General features: G+C 40.6%; 1 protein-coding gene across 1 annotated transcript; it reads left to right on the forward strand.

The window, feature by feature from the left end:
• The first annotated feature begins 10,089 nt into the window (after positions 1-10,089).
• Positions 10,090-18,893, forward strand: LINS1 (lines homolog 1). Its single transcript, XM_075713750.1, has 7 exons — positions 10,090-10,593; positions 10,692-10,781; positions 12,018-12,159; positions 12,424-13,014; positions 13,954-13,956; positions 16,379-16,556; positions 17,551-18,893. The coding sequence occupies exons 1-7, from the start codon at positions 10,186-10,188 to the stop codon at positions 18,449-18,451; spliced, it is 2,313 nt and encodes a 770-aa protein (XP_075569865.1). The 5' UTR covers positions 10,090-10,185; the 3' UTR covers positions 18,452-18,893.
• The last annotated feature ends 669 nt before the right edge of the window (positions 18,894-19,562 follow it).

The raw sequence follows: 19,562 nt of genomic DNA on the forward strand, positions 1-19,562 counted from the left end.
CAATTATATGAACTGTACAGCTTTTAGCTTAAGTTAAAATTTCTGTCACTTAATGCAACATAAAATCTTGCTTTCCCGATGATAGTTCAGAAGAGGAGGATGAAAAAAAAGCTCTCTTCATCCCTCTTATGCACATTTTCCAAGAGCTTTGCTTCCCAAGATAAAACATACAAGGTCTGCAGATATGCTCACAGCCCTGCACAAAATTGCACTGCCATGACCTAATTTGATCACATTTCTAGCCTTGTTTTTTTGCGTAGATGATCAGTGGTTAGTTCACCTTTTTTTTTTTTTTTTTAATTTTTGCATGATTTTCACTTTAAAACCCACACATTTTTTATTAGCTGATGCAAATTAGAATTGCACTGACTTCACAGACTACAGACAAGGTAACAGATTGCTCCACTAAAAAAGTAACAAGCTTTTTTCCCCCCAAAGGAAAATTAGCTGCATATGGCAGGAGTAAGATCTGCAACTTTAATAAAAAGAAGTCATATTTAGTGAAAGTAAAGCTCACTTACTCAATGACTTAAAGTTTGCTTAAAATACTAATAATTGTAGTAGAAGTAGCACACTGAAAAAAAAATGACAAACACCTTCATTATCTATTGATAATATCTCATGTTGTCAAAGAGATCTTAAGACTTTTCTACATCAGTGTGTCACTTCATTAAAGTCACTGCAAACATCATGTGGAAAATTAATTCCGACATGTGTATATACTTACTTTAAAGAAAGTTCAAGGTTGGTACTAAAAGCGAGACCTTATAATACAGTATTTTGCTCATTCAGATGGCCTAACAGATAGAGCTGATTCCTAAGCCCTAAGATTACACATCCAAGAGCAGAATAAGGACCATAATTTACTGTCAGCCTAACTCTATACAACAAGGAAAGTGTACCATTACCCATGACCTTTAATATCTAGCATAGACCTAATCAGTGTAGATCCTAGTTGTCTACGGTTGAAGTATTCCAAGACATTTAAATCAAATAAACAACAACAAAAAAAAAGCAAGCCCTGTGGAATAAGGATAGTCACATTAGCATTCCTTATTCTCACAACCCACTTCTCCCACCCATTTCAAAACTTGAACGAGCTAAATGTGTTCTCACTCAAATGGCATTTTAAAAATGGTCAATATGTGTTTGACAAAGAAATTTAATGCAACTATCATCTTCATATGTCGCTCAGCTTCCTATTTCAGGAGCTCTTCAGGCAAGAGAGTAAGGAAAACAATCATGTTACTATTTGTGTTCTCATATCACAATCATAAAGTTTGCCAATAACATGTGAAATATTAAAATTTCACAGAGCCTTATAATCCTGAATATATTTTCTGCTAGATGTCCGATGCTACATCCCAGACAGACATCAAGCGAGGTATCCAAGCGGCTGAGATGAAAATCACCAGGCAACACATATGAATTGCTGGGTCTGAAAGCAATGAGTTAACAGTGCATGAATCCAAAATATTGCAGAGGAACTGCTGCTTCAAAGGAAAGAAGCCTTCACTCTTCATAAGCGGTCATTAAAAGTCACACATTTTTGTCAGAGCTTCTGTAATGCCTTCTTGTAGCTTGGATATACTAAATTCAAAATAACTGAAGAGTTAATCTAGAAGTCCTCCATCAACTTCAGGTGTTTATAGCACTGTATGATGCTGACTGGTGTTGTTATATACTAATAAGCAGCTGTTGTGTTGTTAACGTTCTGCAGGTGGCTGAAACTGAAGTACAGAGGTATCATTTTACCAACTGTTATCCATTTCAGGGAGGTTGTGTGACTTTTGGGCCTGATGGAGAATTAGTGAAATCGCCCAGCTTAAGTAACTTCAGGTCTGCAAACTGCAGAACAAAAGAAGAGACCTCACCTTCAGAAAGCCCTGGTAACGCCCCAGCTATTAGCCATCCCCAAAATTTCCATCCATACACAGGCAACCTTAACCGTAAGCGGGGCCCAGTGAAGAAACTACCGTAAATCCTTCCAAATCAAGAACCTCAATGCTAGTGCTAAAGCAAGGCCTTACAGATCTTTTTCAGTAGAGAATGCTGTGTCGGGTTCACGCAGCCAGAGCTCTCCTTCCTCAAGATGTTGGCTGACAGCATGCTTGGAGATCCTCTTGTACCAAGCATAAAATACAATCTCTCTTCTAACTTAGTGGTGCTGTTACTAAGTTTTAAACAGTAGAAGTCATATGAAAGCTTAGCCTTAAAAGTAAGTAATAATTTGTAGCAAGTGTTAATGTATAGGATTTATGTATTTTAACATGACTCGCTATCATTAAAGAATCCAAACACCAATATTTCATAGAATGACAGAAGCAGAAAACAATGGCTAGTTCGAACCCCACTAAAGCAGTCACTTCAGCCCTAATACTCACAGCACAGCTGATGAACACAATGAGTGCCACTTAGAGTTTATTTCATTCAACAGTCTCTGGAAGACTTGTATTTGTTTGGTATTTCTTTTTAATATAGCCTAAAAGAATCCAAGTGGACAAAATTCACTCTATGACTTCAGTGGATAAAGTTAAGTTTTTCACTGCAATAGTATCATTCTGCAAGCAAATGCTGGAACAACGGAAAACAGCCTCTCAGTCAGCACATTTCCTTCAAGAGTCTAAAATTCACAAGAAGGCAAAACAAAACCAAAATGAGTATACAGCCTGAAGATAAAAAAAAAAAAAAACAACCCAGAATGGATGTGCAACTTTATCTAAGGGGCTAGCTATATTTGCAATATGCTGCATTTCTTCCAGAGATCAAGAGCAGGGCTTCAGCACATCATTTATCTCTGTTCCTTGTTTTGACCATGTGCAAATTTCTGCCAAAAGCTAATTCCCTGATTCCTGTGAACTCAATTCCAGTCTCTGCATCTGAATCGAACTTTGCTGCACAGGCATTTCACATTAGGAAGGAGCTTCACAAATCAAATGAAAACTTGCATTTCCTTCCGTGAATAAATCCCAAAGGTCTTACTACTTATCAGCACCAAGAGGTGTCCTGTTGGAGTAGCTACATTAATGCAAGCCCCGACATTAGATGCGCCGCATGGGTTGTAAAGAGGGTGTTATAACAAACCAACTTCAGATGAAACAGGTGTGCCATAACTGCACGGGTAAGTTTGTACTAACGCACATCTGTCTTGCCTATTAGCATAAAAACCCCTCCTGCAATCGCACCGGGCATGTCCACATGTTCCACTGTTACTTGTGGTTTTGCAGCATGCTATCAAAATAACGCGGAATATTTCCTCCCTGTACTTACAAAATGCATCTCACAATTTGTTGCACTTGCATTACGGGTGGATTTTCTAGTTAATCTTCAACATGTAGCAGCTACTTTTTATCATATGCTGGACACCTATATTAGGAAAACAATCCACCCTTGAACAAGACTGTTGGCAACAGGTACTGCTCTTTCCACTGCAACTAATGCTAAAATAATAATTTATTGCTGACAATGAAAAACATTCTGCTACAGTCAATGACATCTCTGAAAACACGACAAAGACCGGAGGGACCTACATAGAGGATATATTTGCCAAAGTAACACAAACTCATCTACATTTGAAACACATTAGAATGGATTCAAGACAGACTCTGCATTAAAAGAACACGCAGAAACTCCATTATTTGGAGCGTGCTAACAGCAGGATGCAGAAAAAGGCTGACTGACATAATTCACCCCCCCACTCTCTCTCCTTCTAGAACCCATCTCTTCATCTTGCCATGTAAAACAAGCAGTTCTCCCTACGAACTGCTCTCCCCCTGAAACCCAACCTTCCTCCTACCAGCAGGATTCAGTTTTTGATGACTCCTTTCATTTTTTCCCTTAAGCACCTAACAGCATTATCTTCTTCTGTGATCTCAACCCAAAAACTAAGTACTTGTAAACAAACACCATCCAATTAAATGAATTTCAATTTTTGCAGCTCCATTACAATACAAAAAAACCTGACCCACGCAAAAGTTAGGTACAGCTAAACCAACATAATGCAATTACCACAACCTACTCCAATAAAGGTTTTAGAATCAGAGTGGAAAGAAATCCAGTGTTGCACCCATATATCGGTGAAAAGGCTTTAAGAAAAGACCCTTTTAACTACCGAGAGGGAAGTAATTTTAAGTGACATTCCTGAAATGAGGAGACACAAAAAACAATTAAGTAGCAATTCATAATCAAAATAAGGTTTGCAGATTAAATTTAGAAAATGACAAAGCACTACAGGAAGAACGAGGAACTGTACTTCAAACGGGCTTCAGAGCTTTCAAACTTTTAAAGCTCAACAGCAAGTAGGTTTTAAGAGAACAAAGAAATCTAATGCAACCCATTCAAATCCATCAAAAACACAACAAGAGGCCCCAATCCCAGCCAAACCATGTGTCTAGGACGATTTTGAGAGTCTACATGAATTATCACCTTTCTGGGGTTTTTTTTGGAGTGTTGTTTTCTCTCTTCTGTCTTATTTTGTTCTTTGGAGTCACAATTTTTAATTCTCCTTCAAGGCAGCTTAAACCTAAAAAATAAAAGTAGAACTGAGCCACGCAATGATATAAAAGAGAAAAATGGAGAACAAAAATGGTTAATGGCAAAGCAATAGCAGGTCAAAATAGGAAAAGCCTTCGCAGATTAGGAAGGAAAGGGTTATTTACCGAAATCGGGAGCTCAACTCGAAAAGAAGGGCACTCTCTCGGGATGCGGAAGAGTTGGAGGGGCAATAGCGGCAGGACCGCTACCCTGTCAAGCCAGCTCCTCCGGGGAATTGAAGTAAAACATAAGTACTAAAGAATGGGACAGGAAGTAACCCAGAAAGCAGAGCTGCTGGGAAATGAAAATCACTCCCTTGCAGGAGTTCACGCTTCAGGAACCGTCAAGCGCGCACACACACACAAAAAGCCGACCAAGCCCCGGCGCCGTTTCAAGGCCCGGCGGCGGGGAAGGCAAGGCTGGGCGCCGCCGGGGGCTGCGGACGCGCTCCGGAGGGGCCCGAGGTTCCCCTCCGCCCGCGGAGCCCCCCCCCCCCCACCCCGCCGGCAGCCCCGGGAGCTCGGCGGCGGGCCAGGCGCCGGGGCGGGGTGGCCCGGAGCCTGCCCGCCTGCCCCCCGCCGCCGGGGTGGGCAGGGACGGCGGGGGAACCGAGCACCCCCTCCCGAGCGGGGGGGGACGGCGGGGGGGGAGCCCCCTCAGAGCCCGCCGAGGGGCAGCGGAGCGGAGCAGGCCGGCGGCGAGCCCCGCCGGAGGGGCTGCCCGGCGGCAGCGAGGGGAGGCCCCGCGGCGGGCCATGGGGTCGCGCCCCCCCCCCTTTCCCCCGTGAGGGAGCTGGGGGCAGAGGGGGCTCCGCCGGCCGCGGCCGTTACCTGTCTGCCGCCGGGGGGGGCCGGCGCGGGCCGGTGCGGAGCCGCCCCCCGCGCTGGCGGCGGCGGGGCGGGGGGAGCGGCGGGGCCGGCCGCGGGAGGGGGCCGCGCCGAGCGGGGACACTTTGCACCGAGCCGCCCCCCTCGGCTCGCTCCGGGGTCAGCGGGCAGGGACTGACCTCCGCCGCCGCCAATCCGCTGCCGCCGCGCTGGGCCCGCCCCCAACCGCGCGCCGCCGCCAGGCCTGATTGGGCGCCGGGCTGACGGCGGCTCCGCCCATGGCGCGTCCCCCCTTGCCGTAAAGGCGCGGGGGGGAGGGGGAGGGCTTTGCGACAGGGGAGGGGAGGGGAAAGGGGGCGGCTGCGGCCGCGGCCGTTCCGGCGTTTTGGCAGAGGAGAGTTGGGCCTTGCGGCGCCCCGTCTGCCGGGGGCGGGTGAGTGGCGGCGGTTGCCGAGCAGCGGTTGCCTAGCGGCGGGACGGGGAGCGGCGGGGCCCGTGTGCGCGCGGCTCGGGGTGACTAAGCGGGGCTTCCGGGGGGGGGGCGGGGAGGGAGCGAGGGGCGGGGCCTGGAGGGGGCAGGCGCGCGCCTCGGGGGGAAGGGGCGGGGTCGAGGCGGCGGGGGGCGCGAGGCGGCGGCGGCGGGCGGGCTGAGGGGAGGCGGGGGGGGTCACCGGGCTGAGGGGAGCCGGGCTGGGGGGGTCACCGGGCTGAGGGGAGCCGGGCTGAGGGGAGCTGCGGGGTATCACCGGCCTGAGGGGGCCCGGGACTGGCCCGGGTGGGTGAAGGAGCGCGGAGCCGCCGCGGCTGAGGGGCAGGAGGGGAGCGGAGGCGGCCTCGGCCGGCCCTCAGGCCGGCGGGAGGGGGTTGTGGGCGCCGGCGGGGCTTTCTGGAGGAGGGGAGGGGGCCTGCAGGGCGGAGATTGCACAGGCCGTGCCCTCACCGCCGTTCCCTGTCAGTCTGGAGTCGTGTTTAGCGGGGCCTTCCTCCTACCAGTAACCCAGTGCTGGCGTTTCCGAAACGCCGGTGTCAGGGGTACAGTAAGGGGCCAGTGAGGGCGGATCGGGCCCGTCTAGTCCTGTCTCTAGTGGCTAAAGATGCTGGCAGAAGAGCAGATAAAGCATCTGGCGTGCTTAGGTGTCAAAGTTATAAGTCAGGGGTTGCAGTCCTCCCAGCAGAGGTTATTTGCAACCTCTGGAAGGAAATGAGGTTATTTTAGAGGCGTTGACAGTATTTCAGCGCTGAGCGGAAGCATGTTCTTTATTGAGAGGTGAGCCTACGAAGTCATTGCAGGTACAAGTAGTCCCAAGTATATTTTATTTCTTAAATGATTCAACCATTGCATTGTAAGGAGATCCAGAGCCTTCAGACTCATAGCCAAAAGTCGTGGACTGTGGTTTCATTTTGCTTTACCTGATTTAATTTTTTAATGAAAATAGGGTTTTTTGGATAGCTTGTTTTCTCCCAGTTGCTACTCATGCAATTAACATTTAAGACTATATATAATAGGGAAAGACTAATACAGGGACTTGACAATAGCTTTCTCTAATCACACCTCTTCACTAACATTTCTGAGTAATTGTGTGTCATTGTAAGCCATTTGTGTTAGGAGAAAAAAGTAAAATGTGATACCAACATTGTTAGTCCAGGCAAATCAATGCTTTCTGCAGTTTTGTGGTAAGTTAACTACCGCACCTTGTGGAAATACACTTTATTTATACTGTTTTAGGATATTCTGGAGGCATTTGCAACCACTTGCTTGGTTTATGATGGTCCTTAAACCTTAAGGCTCCAGCTGCCATCTGAGTTTTCATCTCCAGTTCTTTGTTTCCTTTTCCATCAAGTTTAGTGTCTTATTCTCTTCACAGCCCCACGTGACTTTGGTTTTGATTTTAAAGCCTAACTAACGTAGTCGTATAACAAAATATTTATTTGGGTTTTTTTTCTGTATAGTTTTCCTTTCTGTCTCTTGCCTGATCAGTCAATATATTAAGGGGTTTAGAACTGTTTCCTGTTGGTTTATGCAGGAGTCTGGCACTGTGAGGCATTACCTTAATTGGTTTTCAGATGCTGTCATGAATAATGCAAATAAATAATACAAGTAAGGGTTGGAGTTTGTCATTTCTTGTGTATGAATATGATTGCTTTTCTTTACTCTTCAGCTTTGAGCTTTTCACTGTGCTCTCTTACCTTGTCTGAAACAAATTCAGTCATTGTCTGACATTTTCCACCTCTTTGAAGTAAATTTCTTCAAAATAAGCCCCCTCACGTTTCATTTCCTTTAATGACTTCTATTCATGAACTGTTGTCATGTGTGAGTGAGACATATCTTGTAGATGTTTTTGTAAAGTATTCTGCAAATTAATGGTATAATATAAATGTATTATCATAGGATCAGGGAAAGCACAACCAATACCATGTGGTGAAGGTAAAATCTCATAGTGTGTGTCCTAGAGGAGTTCTAAATCTCTTCTGCCTTAACAACCTTGCTGTATTGTATGAATTTGTGCATGAGAGATCCGTTCATTTACCACGTAGGGTGATAATTCAAGTTGATCTTGAACACAGAAGTAAATGTGTTGAGATAATTTTATTTTATTAGGTATTCATTTAGGGAGAAATAAAACTCAAAGATAGGAACAATAGCTATATAAAATATTCAGAGTGATTTCTGAGGAAGTTTCATGAGGTTTCAGGTCATAAATTTCCACCTCAAGTAGAATTCCAAATAGATTCTGCAAACGAAGAAGGAATTTATTGTCTGAAGTATCAGATTTATTCTTAACATCTAAAACGTGGAATATGGGAAAGGGTGAGGGGAGGGTTCTTAGCTCTATCAGATGAGGGTTAGGTGAGGAACATACTGTAACGTTAATTTTGGAGTTGTCAGGTCAGCCATTGCTGAACATGTCTTTAAAAATACCACACCAGAGTGAATTGTAGATCACTCCCTGCAGGCAACTTCTTATTCTCTAATTTTAGATTCTCTTTCTGAAGGAAATACTGCCTGATGGTGGAAGAAATGAGGAGCCTGGGTAGCATATCGTGGTGTACCCCTAATCCTTTGTACTTTTGGGAAGCCATTTTGTCAATGCGTACTTCAGTTGTAGTTAATCAAATTCTAAAAATGAAGGTGTAATTCTCAATGTTTGATAGTGTTTTAAAAACTTGTGAAGATTATAAACTAAAACAAAAATGCCTCATATACTGAATTTTATAGCTTCATTGCTTTCTAATATTCTGCTAAAAAGCAATAATAATTTAAAGTGTTTGGTGTGATGATAAATGCAGGTGTAATCGACACATGGATGGCAAGATCTTTAGAATTTCTTACCAGTTGGAAGACTGAGCCATTTTCTTCCATTGATAAGAAAGGGGAAATGTAACATTTAAAGTAATATTTAAATAAAAGCCAACTGCAGACAGATGGCTTCAGGAGTCTACCTGGAAGTCTACCTGCTTGATTATGCCAGACTTAAAGATGGGGATCCGAAAGCATGTAAAAAGAAAATTCCTGTAAACAACGTAAGTCCCACTCCTAAATTCACAGTAGATAAAGGTAATGAGTTTGTTTGGGTTTTTTTATTAAAGGAGTCCTCATTCAAGCACATGTTAAAACTGCCCTAAAAAGATTAATATTTCAGACTAGCATCACTCAATATAGGTGAAAAAGAAGTCCTGATGTTCTTAAGTATATCCTTTTTGTTTTCTGGGGAGATATGATACCTGTCTAGCCATTTACATAATGGTTAGAAAATTGTGGGTGCTTAGGTGCTCACACTTTAAAGAGAGATTTGAATACTTAACAGCTCTTCTTTTTAAGCTATAGGGAATGTTCTAGTGTTGTGATTGAAAGATACGTTCCATTGACATGGTGATAAAGATGGTTTTTTATACCTTTCCTGAATATGGTTAAGTATTTTTATTGGCTCTTACTAAGTTTTACGCTTTGGGTTTTAAGTACTTCTTAATTTTAAACATCTCAGTTACTGGGACCTGGAGACCAGCCCTGTGGCACTGCTGGTCCTTTGCATTATCTGAAAACCTGTTTTGGGTTTCAAGATGTAGGTGCTCAGAATAAGAGTTCTGCACATGTAGACATAAAGGAATTCTTTGGTCCTCCTTATTAAATTAAGAGCCCAGTTCTCCCTTCCTGTATATTCACATTACTCACCTTAAGCCTACGTGCAGCAGCAAAGACTCGTTCTTTGGTTTCAATTTTTTTTGAGAGGTGTTGCCACATCCAGCCTTAGTGGAGCAACAAACATTGCCAGTTCAGATGAAAATTTGCAGTTGAAACTTTGTGCCTGTTTTTGGAGGAATCTGTCACAAAAGAAATGAGGTTTTAGTAGTTTTAGCAACATAGAGAAAGATTTGATCTGAGTTCTCCTATCTTTCAGAAACAGTCCCAAGTAATAGTCATCTTTGGTTTTGTTAGTTCCAGCAAATTAATGTTGGTGTCAGTACTGTAACATTGGAACTGTAAACTTCTTCACAGCACGGTAAATTCTTGTATCGTCTTAATGTCTCACTGGGACAGTTTTGTGCAACTGTCACTATTGCTGTTTTTAAACAGTGAATTTGTATTTTCAAAATAAGTTGAGTAATGGTAGTATTAACTCTAAAAACGCATGTTGTTCTTTTGTATCTTTCTAGTTATCTGTTAAGTTCAGTAATAGCAAAATACTTATTTCTAGGTAACTTAGAAGAGCCTAATAGTGCTTCTGTTTCTCTTACTGGATAAAAATAACTTCGAAGCTGATTTGCAGCGACCGTGAATAATCAGTGAAGACATACGGCATTTTCTGGAACATTGAATGTTCTCAAAATGAAGATCGCTCTTCTGCAGCAGATGTATAAGGACGTACTGGTAGGCATCCCACTAGCAAAGGAAAGCCATCATTATGTCTCTTTACTTGATCTGTGTGTTGAGCAGTCACCAGAAAGAGATGAATCATGTAATTGGATGCATCTGCCATCTACTAATGGTGGCATTAGGAGCCATCAGGACACTGATATGTCAGATGTGGTTGTCCCTACAACAGATGATATATCAAATAGCTTTGCAAACATGAACTCCTCATTCTGTCCACGAGAAGTGATGCTGGTTCAGTTAACCTTGATCAAGATGATGGTTGCTAAAGCAGAGTCCCAGGAAATTGAATTCAATACGAGACAGAAGTACTGTGAAATCTTTGTCCTTCTTCTGAAGGAGGCAAAAATTGACTCAAAATTGGTAAGCTTTTACAAACTTTTGAAAGACTTTTGTGAAAGGAGGGGGCAAAAATAAAAAGGAACATGCCTTAGATACTTTTTCTTTCTACATGTTTACAGATTTGTCTGCTCGGTAGTTATGATCAGCTGTTATCTCACATGGCTTCAAAAAGTTTCGCATCTCTTGTGTATTTCCAGCTGAAGGAAGAGGTGAGTATGGCTTAACTTTTCAGAGCTTAAAAAAAATGACTTAGTGAATATGTGCCTTCAAGTTATTCTAGTTGACTCAAGAGCCAATTTTTTATAGTGTTTATATGGCACAAAAGCCCTCACTATATGATCGCTGTAAAATCTAAAAGTACTTCTAAAGAGGCTCCTTTTGTAAGCAGACCTGCAGAGCGACATCAGAGCTCCTTTCCTCCCTCTGTTGCCTGCGTATCTACTCTGCTCTAGCTCTCTGAAAGGCACATCTGCAGTCTGCTGACGTTCAGCGTACAGATTCTGTTAGTCCCCTCAAAATGCCACGCAGTTTGGTTGAAGTGTGTTTAGCTCCAGTATCAGGAACGACGTGAAGGTTATACAAGATAATACTATGTGATAGTTCTCCCCTAAAGAGTGTCTTAAGGGGCTTTGGGTTGTAAGTGATGGATAGGAAAGATACGTAATAAATATTCCAAGAGGGTATTTCAGGTGTGTTAGGAGGGGCGTGGAGTATAGAAGGAAAGAAGATCAGATATGTAACAGAAGTTTGTAAGGTGAGGTGGAATGTCTTTTATATATAAAACTCTGGAATTTTATGGAACTATTTTAAGGTAAAATGTGTCTCGATGACAAGAAATACTCTCTTTAACGTTGTAATACAGGTGTTTAAAAAACCATAATCCACACTATCAATATTTTTACAGTTACTTGACATCTGTTAGGTGATGCAGTAGATAAAAATAGGCAATAACCTATTGAAAGTTAATAAAATGCTTTTCTTTATTTTCTTGTTTGAATATTCCAAATACTTGAGGTTTTCTTACTTGCTGTATATTTTGGTGAATATGTATTGTAGCCTCCATAGCAGCATCTCTGAATATGGATTTCTCTCAGAAATATGTTTGAAATGTTTCTTGCAAACTTGTCTGGGTCTGGAAATTATGAATTCAGATATGGTCTGTCTACAGTATTATCTGATTTGAGGTATGTCACATGACATGAGGAGGTTTGGTTTTCCCTTTCTGGAAAATACAGATAATTTCTATTGCATGCTTATGTGTCATCATGTTTGTTAGTACAGGCCTACATACTTAAAAGGCACTGCACAGATATATTGTTCCTACCTGTGTTTTGTCTATGCCTCCATTTGAATCTTTTTAGTGTACAATTTCAAATCATTGCATTCTGATTATTGCATAGCAATTGTAAAGCATACGTGATTGTTTTTTGAACTCATTTTCTTAGAACACGTTAAATGTCACCTGGCTCACCTTTAGTTTGAAGACTCTTTCAGGATTCCCTGTGAATACGCACGTAGCAGAATGTCTGTGGACTCTTACCGCTATTATCAAGGACATACTGAAAGAGAAAGTTTTACCCAAAGCAGGTACTGTAGCGATTTCATGATGCTTTCGCTACACGGGTGCCCACTAGGGGGGGGAATGTTACTTGTAATCTCATCTAGAGCAGCCTTTTTGAAGAACACCGATTTTCTTCCTTATATAGAGGGTGATGAAGTACTATTAAAAATGTAGTTGTTTAAACATGCTTAAAAACTGAGAATAGTCACAATGACCTGTCTTCTGCTTATTTGATGATTTACCTGACTGCGTGACACTCAAACTCCATAACATTGTTCTTGTTGCTGCAGGTATTTTGAAGAAGTTGTTGGGTCCTCTTGATGCTGTGCTTGAAGGATTTTATAATTCCATTCTGTTCCATCATTTTGACAGTCACCTCTATACTTCACCTTATTCTGAAGCTGCAAACAATTTGATCGGTTTTATAGATCTGCTTGAAGCACTTTTGGCTTCCAGAATTGAATTAGAACTACCGCTTGGATGCCAGAGAGTCTTGTTTTTGAAAGTTTCTTATGTCCTGAACCTCATTAGCTCATCAATTCACTATTTAATCAGGAAGAAGTTCATTATACTCCTTAAAAAGTGTGTCCTTTACAAGTCTAGAGAAGATGCTAAAAGTGGATCGCTGTTCTTACAAACCCCATCTTTATATGAGGATATGCTAGCACTGAGTAATGCTGTTCTGCAGGTTGTGAATTTGACTTGGCTTAATGGGATCCCGCTCAGTGAAAAAGCCAGCTACTTTGGAGGCAGTAAAGCTGCTTCTGGAGATGATACTCAAGGTGGTTCTGACCAAACTGTTCTCAGAGCCTTAAGTCTGGTTGTACTTAAAGCACTGGAATTCAAGTTTCAGAACTCTGCTACAGAAGCTGAAATCAAAGGTAATAGTCTCTTTTAGTTTCATTTGTTAAGCAGCAAAAGTCTTAAAGCTTTCAGATTTTGTAGTCACAGCTCATTAAGACTTTAAATAGAATTCAGCTGAATTAGTGGAGGTTGGAGGGAGGAAAGAGAAGACCCACCCAGGAAACATGCTATCACTGTGTCCTGCCTAATTAGTTGTCTCCTTGCATGTTATCCTATCCTTAGCCCTGCAGTATGGGGGGCTTGGAACAGCTGCATTTGGGATTGAAAACTTTTCCTGTTAAGAACATGTGTTAGTATTTGAAATAGTTGAGCCAGCTTGGGAACACCAGGCTCTTCTCTGCTTGGAAAAGAAGAGAGCCCATAGCCCAAGCATCTGCTCTGTTCAGGGTGGAGAACTAAAAGGAATGGCAGGTAACTCTCTCTGTTTTCTAATGTGGAGGTAGACCTGCAAGTATCATTATCTTGGTTGAAGGTACTAGGCATTACTGTTGGACGAATGATGTAATAGGGCAAAAACCAGCAGTGGTAGAAAAGGTAAAAGTAAGGAAGCTGTAAAGTAAGAGGAAAATTATGGGAGTTGGCAGAGTATAGTGGTTGTGTTCCTCACCCTGACTTACAGGTCTAGTTCTTTGAATTAGTAGGTGTTAGGCATACTCTTCATTCTGCTTACTTGAGTATGTTTGTTGTACTGAGTAGATTAATTGGATTAGCAGAAGAACAGATCTGGCTCTTGCACTAGGGCTATGCCGTGAGGCAGGCAGTGGAATGGCAAGGGAATGCTGTGTAACTTGCGTTCCTGACGGGAGAGGACACGTTGCTGTGTCACGCTGGTAGCCAGTTACTAGTCTTCTCCTATGCTGTATTGAAGTGGTGGGGTGAGGCTTTTTGCTTGAGAGGCGCTCCTGGAATCCCATCTTCCCACTTGCCTTTTTACCTCTGAGAGGCTAAGCCGTGAGAACGTGGATGTGCAAATTCTATGACCAAAGCAGCTTGCTGTCCCTGGATTGCAGGCTTCATGGCAAAAAGGGAAAGGCAGTTTTGAAGCAGTGTTTCTAGTCAAATACAAATGAGGATGGGTGTTCCTTCTTGTCAGCCAATTGATGATGCAGCAAAAAGTAAAAAATAATTTATATTTCTTTTTAAACAAGAATGAAATTTTGGAGCATCTTCACTATATTGAGACATTTTAATACAAGTTGTAGATGTAAATGTTATTTTACTTTTTATATTTCTATGTTATGTAGCAAGCATAAAATCAATTTTTAATTCATCTGATTGTGCAAAAGAGCCACGGACTTCTGCAAGACAGTTTCTGACACTTTTTCCAGATTTTGGAAGATGTTATATTTGTGATGCCAGTTGCATTCTTAGAATTTTTTAAGTATTTGTAGAGCATATTTTATTTAGGGTCCACCTTCTGAAAAATGTATAGAGACTGAGATTGTCTTAAGAACAAGTGAATAGAAAAAAATGTAGGTTAAATCTATTTTAGATGCCTATATGAAAATTCTTTCTCAAAGAAAAGAAGTCGTCTTTCTTTTCCAGATTCATGACACAAAAATGAGTTCTTTAATTAGATTCAAATACCCCAACTATCAAGAGGAATTTCAAGTTGAAAGGAATGGTGCTTCTATTTTAGTGACGTTAAATTAAGTGGTTAAAACAAGCACCAAAATGCTTTAATATGCTAACTTCCCTTCCGGGAAGCTGGTCGATCTTATCTTTTCTTATTAACATGAATTACAGTGGAACTTTAATTCATTTCAGTTTTGAGAGTAATTTCCAGATAGCTTTGTTTTATAGAGAAGAATTTCAGTCTGAATAGTAACTATTAATAACAAAGATAATTTGCTGTTTCTATTATTTGCTAAGAGGAAAAGCAAATCTTAAAGTCAAATGTTAAGGAAAACCACATAATGATGATTTTGTAAGTAAAATTGATTCCCATGTTGCAGGAAATTTTTCAAAAGCAGTAATCACTGTTTATATAAATGATGCAACTGTGCTCTTCAAGCCACAGTGTACTTCCAGCAGCATTAGAGTTCTTACTTAAGGAGTACCTTTGGGGTAAAGATATATGTCACTATATTTTTTTTTCTCTTTTCTAAACGTTGAATGTATGCTGTGTTACATGAAAAACTGGTACCTACATTCAGACATACAGAATCTTTTCAGAGTGTGTCATTTGTATTGAAGAGGTAAGCTTCTTGACTTAAGGAAAAGAGTCTGTCTGTCATATAAATACAAAGTTATTTTTATGAGTAAGCTACTGCACTAAAATAGCATACATTTTAAAGTGCTTTTCCCATCCAGGAGTGCAGTGTTTAGAGGGAGGGGAAAAGTGAAGATTGGCAGGAAAAATGCTGCTTACATTAATCCTTCCAGTGAGGATTTTAGACCATCTCATGAAAGTACCTTTATCTCAACCCTCTGTGTACTTGAAAAGGTACATCATTCATGAAGAATTTATTTTATAAAGAATATGGCTATACTACAAGCTTCCTGCTTTGTTTTATTGTAGAAATGACAATTTATTCCCATTGACTGTAGATCATTGCAGGTAATTTCTACAGTGAATCACACGGAGGGGGGGGGGTGGGTGTTCAGCTTCAATCCTATCAAAACATTACAATTGTATTGTTATTTCATATTGGAAGAACTACCTGAGATGAAATCTCAGCAAAGTGCTCATGTTGGATCATTATATCTGTGGCATTGACCTGATTACAATTCCCCTTTCTTTAGTTTGTGATGTACCAATGAAGCTACCTAATTGGGGAGCTAAAGGGAAGTATAAATCCCAGCTGTGTAGGTATAGTCACATTTCTGTAGGTTTCCTGATATATGCAAATTTTTGGAGGTGTAATCTTGTTCATTAGTCTGCAAGCTTTGGTGTGAGAGGATTCACCCTGTTGTACCCAAAACTTTCTAGGTCACCTCTGATTGTTCTTCCTTGAACTCCAAGGTAATGAAGAATGCTATTAGGTGAATAAATTGTGTCCTTAAGTTTTATCTGTCTTGGGCCGGGGAGGGGAGTCCTCTACCGAATGAGTAAATTTAATTTTCTGCAGGTTACTTATAGTTGTTAACATTGGCATCTAAATATTGGTATGTTTAGAGTTTAATAGAGTAGCCATTCACATTTAATTTAAGGTTAGATAACTGCTTTTGGTTTTCTGCAAAATATTTCTTGCTTTCTTTGCTACCAAGAAGCAAGAACTAATCTATGAAATTTAAGGCTGTGTTAAAGTAGTTGAGCTAAGGAATGATAAATGCATTCATGAACTGTTATGTACTGTTAATTTAAAAAATAAAAAGTGTATGTTGTTTACTAACAAAAAATGTATAGCAAAATCTATGGTTGCTTCTTTTTTTCAGGAGACTTTCAGAGTTCCATGTCGCAGCTGTTGATATTCTGGAGGAGTCATCTGAAGTCTTCCCCAGAGTCTCACCAAGTTGTACATCACTGTGAATGGCTCTCCTTGATTTTCATAGAGCAAGATGATGATATGTGGGAAGCTGCTAAAGCTTTATTACTCATTTATTTAAAATTTGATAGGTTAGTGTACATCTTATGTGACAGAACTATGAAGAATTGTAATTTAATGAGGTGGTTGTGAAACACATAACATTTCCATTGATTACTTGTATATAAAAAAAATATTTTTAGTAATTAAAAAAATCCCCCAAACACCGGACAATGTAATAATGTGTGGTGTAAGAGCAGTTAACTTTGCTGATATTTTGATTAAGTGTGTTTTGGATTGAAATGAGGGAGTTGAGCAACAGTTTCCTACTAAATACTTTATGATATCCTGTAATTCAGAATAATTGACTTCACAATCTCAAATAGTGGCTAGACACAGATAAGGTGGCAAGACTGTTTTCTTTCAACACTGAGAGTTTGACAAGAATGGGATATTATAATTAAATTTCAAGAATTCAGGGACTTCTGGCAAAGTAGCCCTCTAAGGATTGGACCCATGTTAATTCTAGCTCATTGATAAAAACTGTTATTGCCAACAACTGAAGCATGTTCTTCATTAATTTGTCCTGGACATTCACTGCTTCATGGTTTAAATTACCATACAAGATGATATCCTAATTTATAAAGGGTCCCTCAAGCTTCAAATATGAAGATGTTGCAAGTAGTATCTTAGATACGCGCAATTCTTCTTAGACACCTAAATAAAAGTAGGCCACTCTCTTCCAATGTGCTTAGCATCCTGCAAGTTAATCAATGTTCAGGTTTACAAAAATACTAAAATCACAGTTCATGTATTGTAAGCAACTTTGATTATTTCAGAATGTTTCCTAAGGAGGAGTGCTGTTTAAGAAAGCCTGCTTTAAGTACTTTGGCTTCCTAAACTGTCCGACCTCCTAGCCCCACCTGCCTTCATTCTTTCTCATTCTGATATAAAAACTTCTTTTTGGGGATTTTACTTTTTGACAAAATCAAAAAAGAACAAGAATACCATTTTCTGGGCATACGTCTTTTTAAAAAAAATGTAAACTTCCATTGAGTTTAATCCATTTCATGACTTATTTTTCAGGTTGCAGCATGATGCTGCTGATAATTTAGGCCAAAAAGAGGAGGAAACCTGGAACTTCCTTACGCATGCAAGTGGATATAATCCTCACTGCGTCTTTTTATTTTTTCTAGAAAAAATTGCATTTGATGCCACAGTACTTCTAGATTTTTTGATTTCATCAGAAACTTGCTTTCTGGAGTACTTGGTAAGGTACTTGAAGCTTCTTAGAAAAGACTGGCATCAGTTTGTAGATGTCTGTAACCATTTTGATACCAAACACAACATTTTTCAATCAATTTCTTCTGTCGAGCCACCCCATCAAGAAAAACAAAGCTGTATGACTGATGAGAGTTTGCAAAATGCTTGTTGTGAACAAGAACCACGGACTCCGATATCTTTGGCTGCTTCTCACGATTACTTGGTGTTTAGGACAGAGCAAGGTGATAATGAAGTTGCAGAGTCTAACCAGTCTACCTCATTGATATGCACTGACAGTACATCTCTGCTGGGTTCTCTTCAAAGCCTTGTTAATTATGACAGCTCAGAAGACTCTGAATTAGAATCAGATGGAAAAGAATGCTTGGTAAACACAAAGCAGGTGCCTTTAAATAATGAGAATGAGATGAGGATAAGGGAAAGTGGTTGCAGCTACACAGATGATAAACAGAATACACTCGAGTCTGAAGTGTTGCCTCTGAAACAAAAGGGATCTAATACCTCATCCTGTTTGACTTGTATGGCGTCTTCGGATAACGTCATTCCCCTAAGAATAATGCTTTACAGAGCAACAAAATGTTTGGAAGAACTGCAAAAAGCTATTTCTAGGTTGCAGAGAAGAAATCTTTTCCCATACAATCCATCTGCATTGTTGAAACTACTGAGCCACGTTGAGAAGATCAGTAAGAATGTGAATCCACAATAATCCAAAGAAGTGTTCTAGTGACTTTTTTTTTTTTTTAAACTAGTACACTAGGGAACGTTTCCATGAGATTAATGACCTGTCAAGCTCATGCCTTTTGCACCTGTCAGTGTATTTAACCTGAGGATAAGCGTGGTTCTGGTTGACACCTTAAAAATCTGCAATTGCGTTCAGTGAAACAATCCATTACCTTAGGGTCCGAGGCTTATTCATGGTATGTATGTCAGTGCATGGTATATAAGGATTAATTGTTAGGTATTCAAAATTTGATAATAAATGACTAATGTGAAAGTATGTGAACAATATATGATACTTAAAGTATTGTCAATTATACTTAATGTTTCTATGTATGAAGTCATTGCCAGATTGGTAGTGATTTATGGTGCAGTGTTGATTTATAGGGCAGTGTTAATGCAGCACTTGACTGCTTAGAGGTTGAGCTAAATAAAATATTTTAGTTGGGGACAGTTTTGGTGTTTATACTGTGTGTTCTGCATCGGTGCTTTGCTCTAAGTGGACATTCAGATGTGCTCCCACAATCACAATAATCCATGCCACACTTTTCTTGGCTGAAGTGCTTAACTGATTTCTAGGACGTGCTTCTTTAGCTTTTACTGTTTGCCTGATTTATTCAGCAGCGATATCATTTCACTGAAAATTGAGTTTAGTTTTCCTTAATATTTTATGGTATATTCCTTTAATTGAAAGGTAGATGTGGGACTAATGCATATATTGCATATTTACAGAGCATTTTAGTGGAGCATTATATCTAAAATCCAGCTTGGGTAATGCAGAAGTGAAATTCCAACAGAATTCCTCACATCCATTACGTATTTTATATAAGTATAGAATATATACTTGATAAATTTGTTACATCAGAAACAGATAACTAGAAATTAAGTGTCTGCAGTGCAGTGAGGTGGATATTGAATTTAAATTCTTATACTTCTATCTTTTATTAGATATAGTTGGAGTAACCTGAAAAGTAAGTGTCTTAAGACTTTGCCTGGGGAGAGTTAGTTCAGAACAGGATCCAAACCAGTGTGTGCACTTACCAGGAAGTCACCTAATGTTGGTACACTTAACGTGCAGCTTGTAACGATCTTACAAAGGT

This window comes from Pelecanus crispus, chromosome 7 (assembly GCF_030463565.1).
Source record: "Pelecanus crispus isolate bPelCri1 chromosome 7, bPelCri1.pri, whole genome shotgun sequence".
NCBI classification, from domain to species: Eukaryota; Metazoa; Chordata; class Aves; order Pelecaniformes; family Pelecanidae; genus Pelecanus; species Pelecanus crispus.

Coding starts and splice junctions, on each gene's coding strand:
- LINS1 (XM_075713750.1), top strand. CDS start 10,186: ATGAAGATCGCTCTTCTGCAGCAGATGTATAAGGACGTACTGGTAGGC. Junction 10,782..12,017: donor ATTTCCAGCTGAAGGAAGAG/GTGAGTATGGCT, acceptor TCATTTTCTTAG/AACACGTTAAATGTCACCTG. Junction 12,160..12,423: donor GAAAGTTTTACCCAAAGCAG/GTACTGTAGCGA, acceptor TTGTTGCTGCAG/GTATTTTGAAGAAGTTGTTG.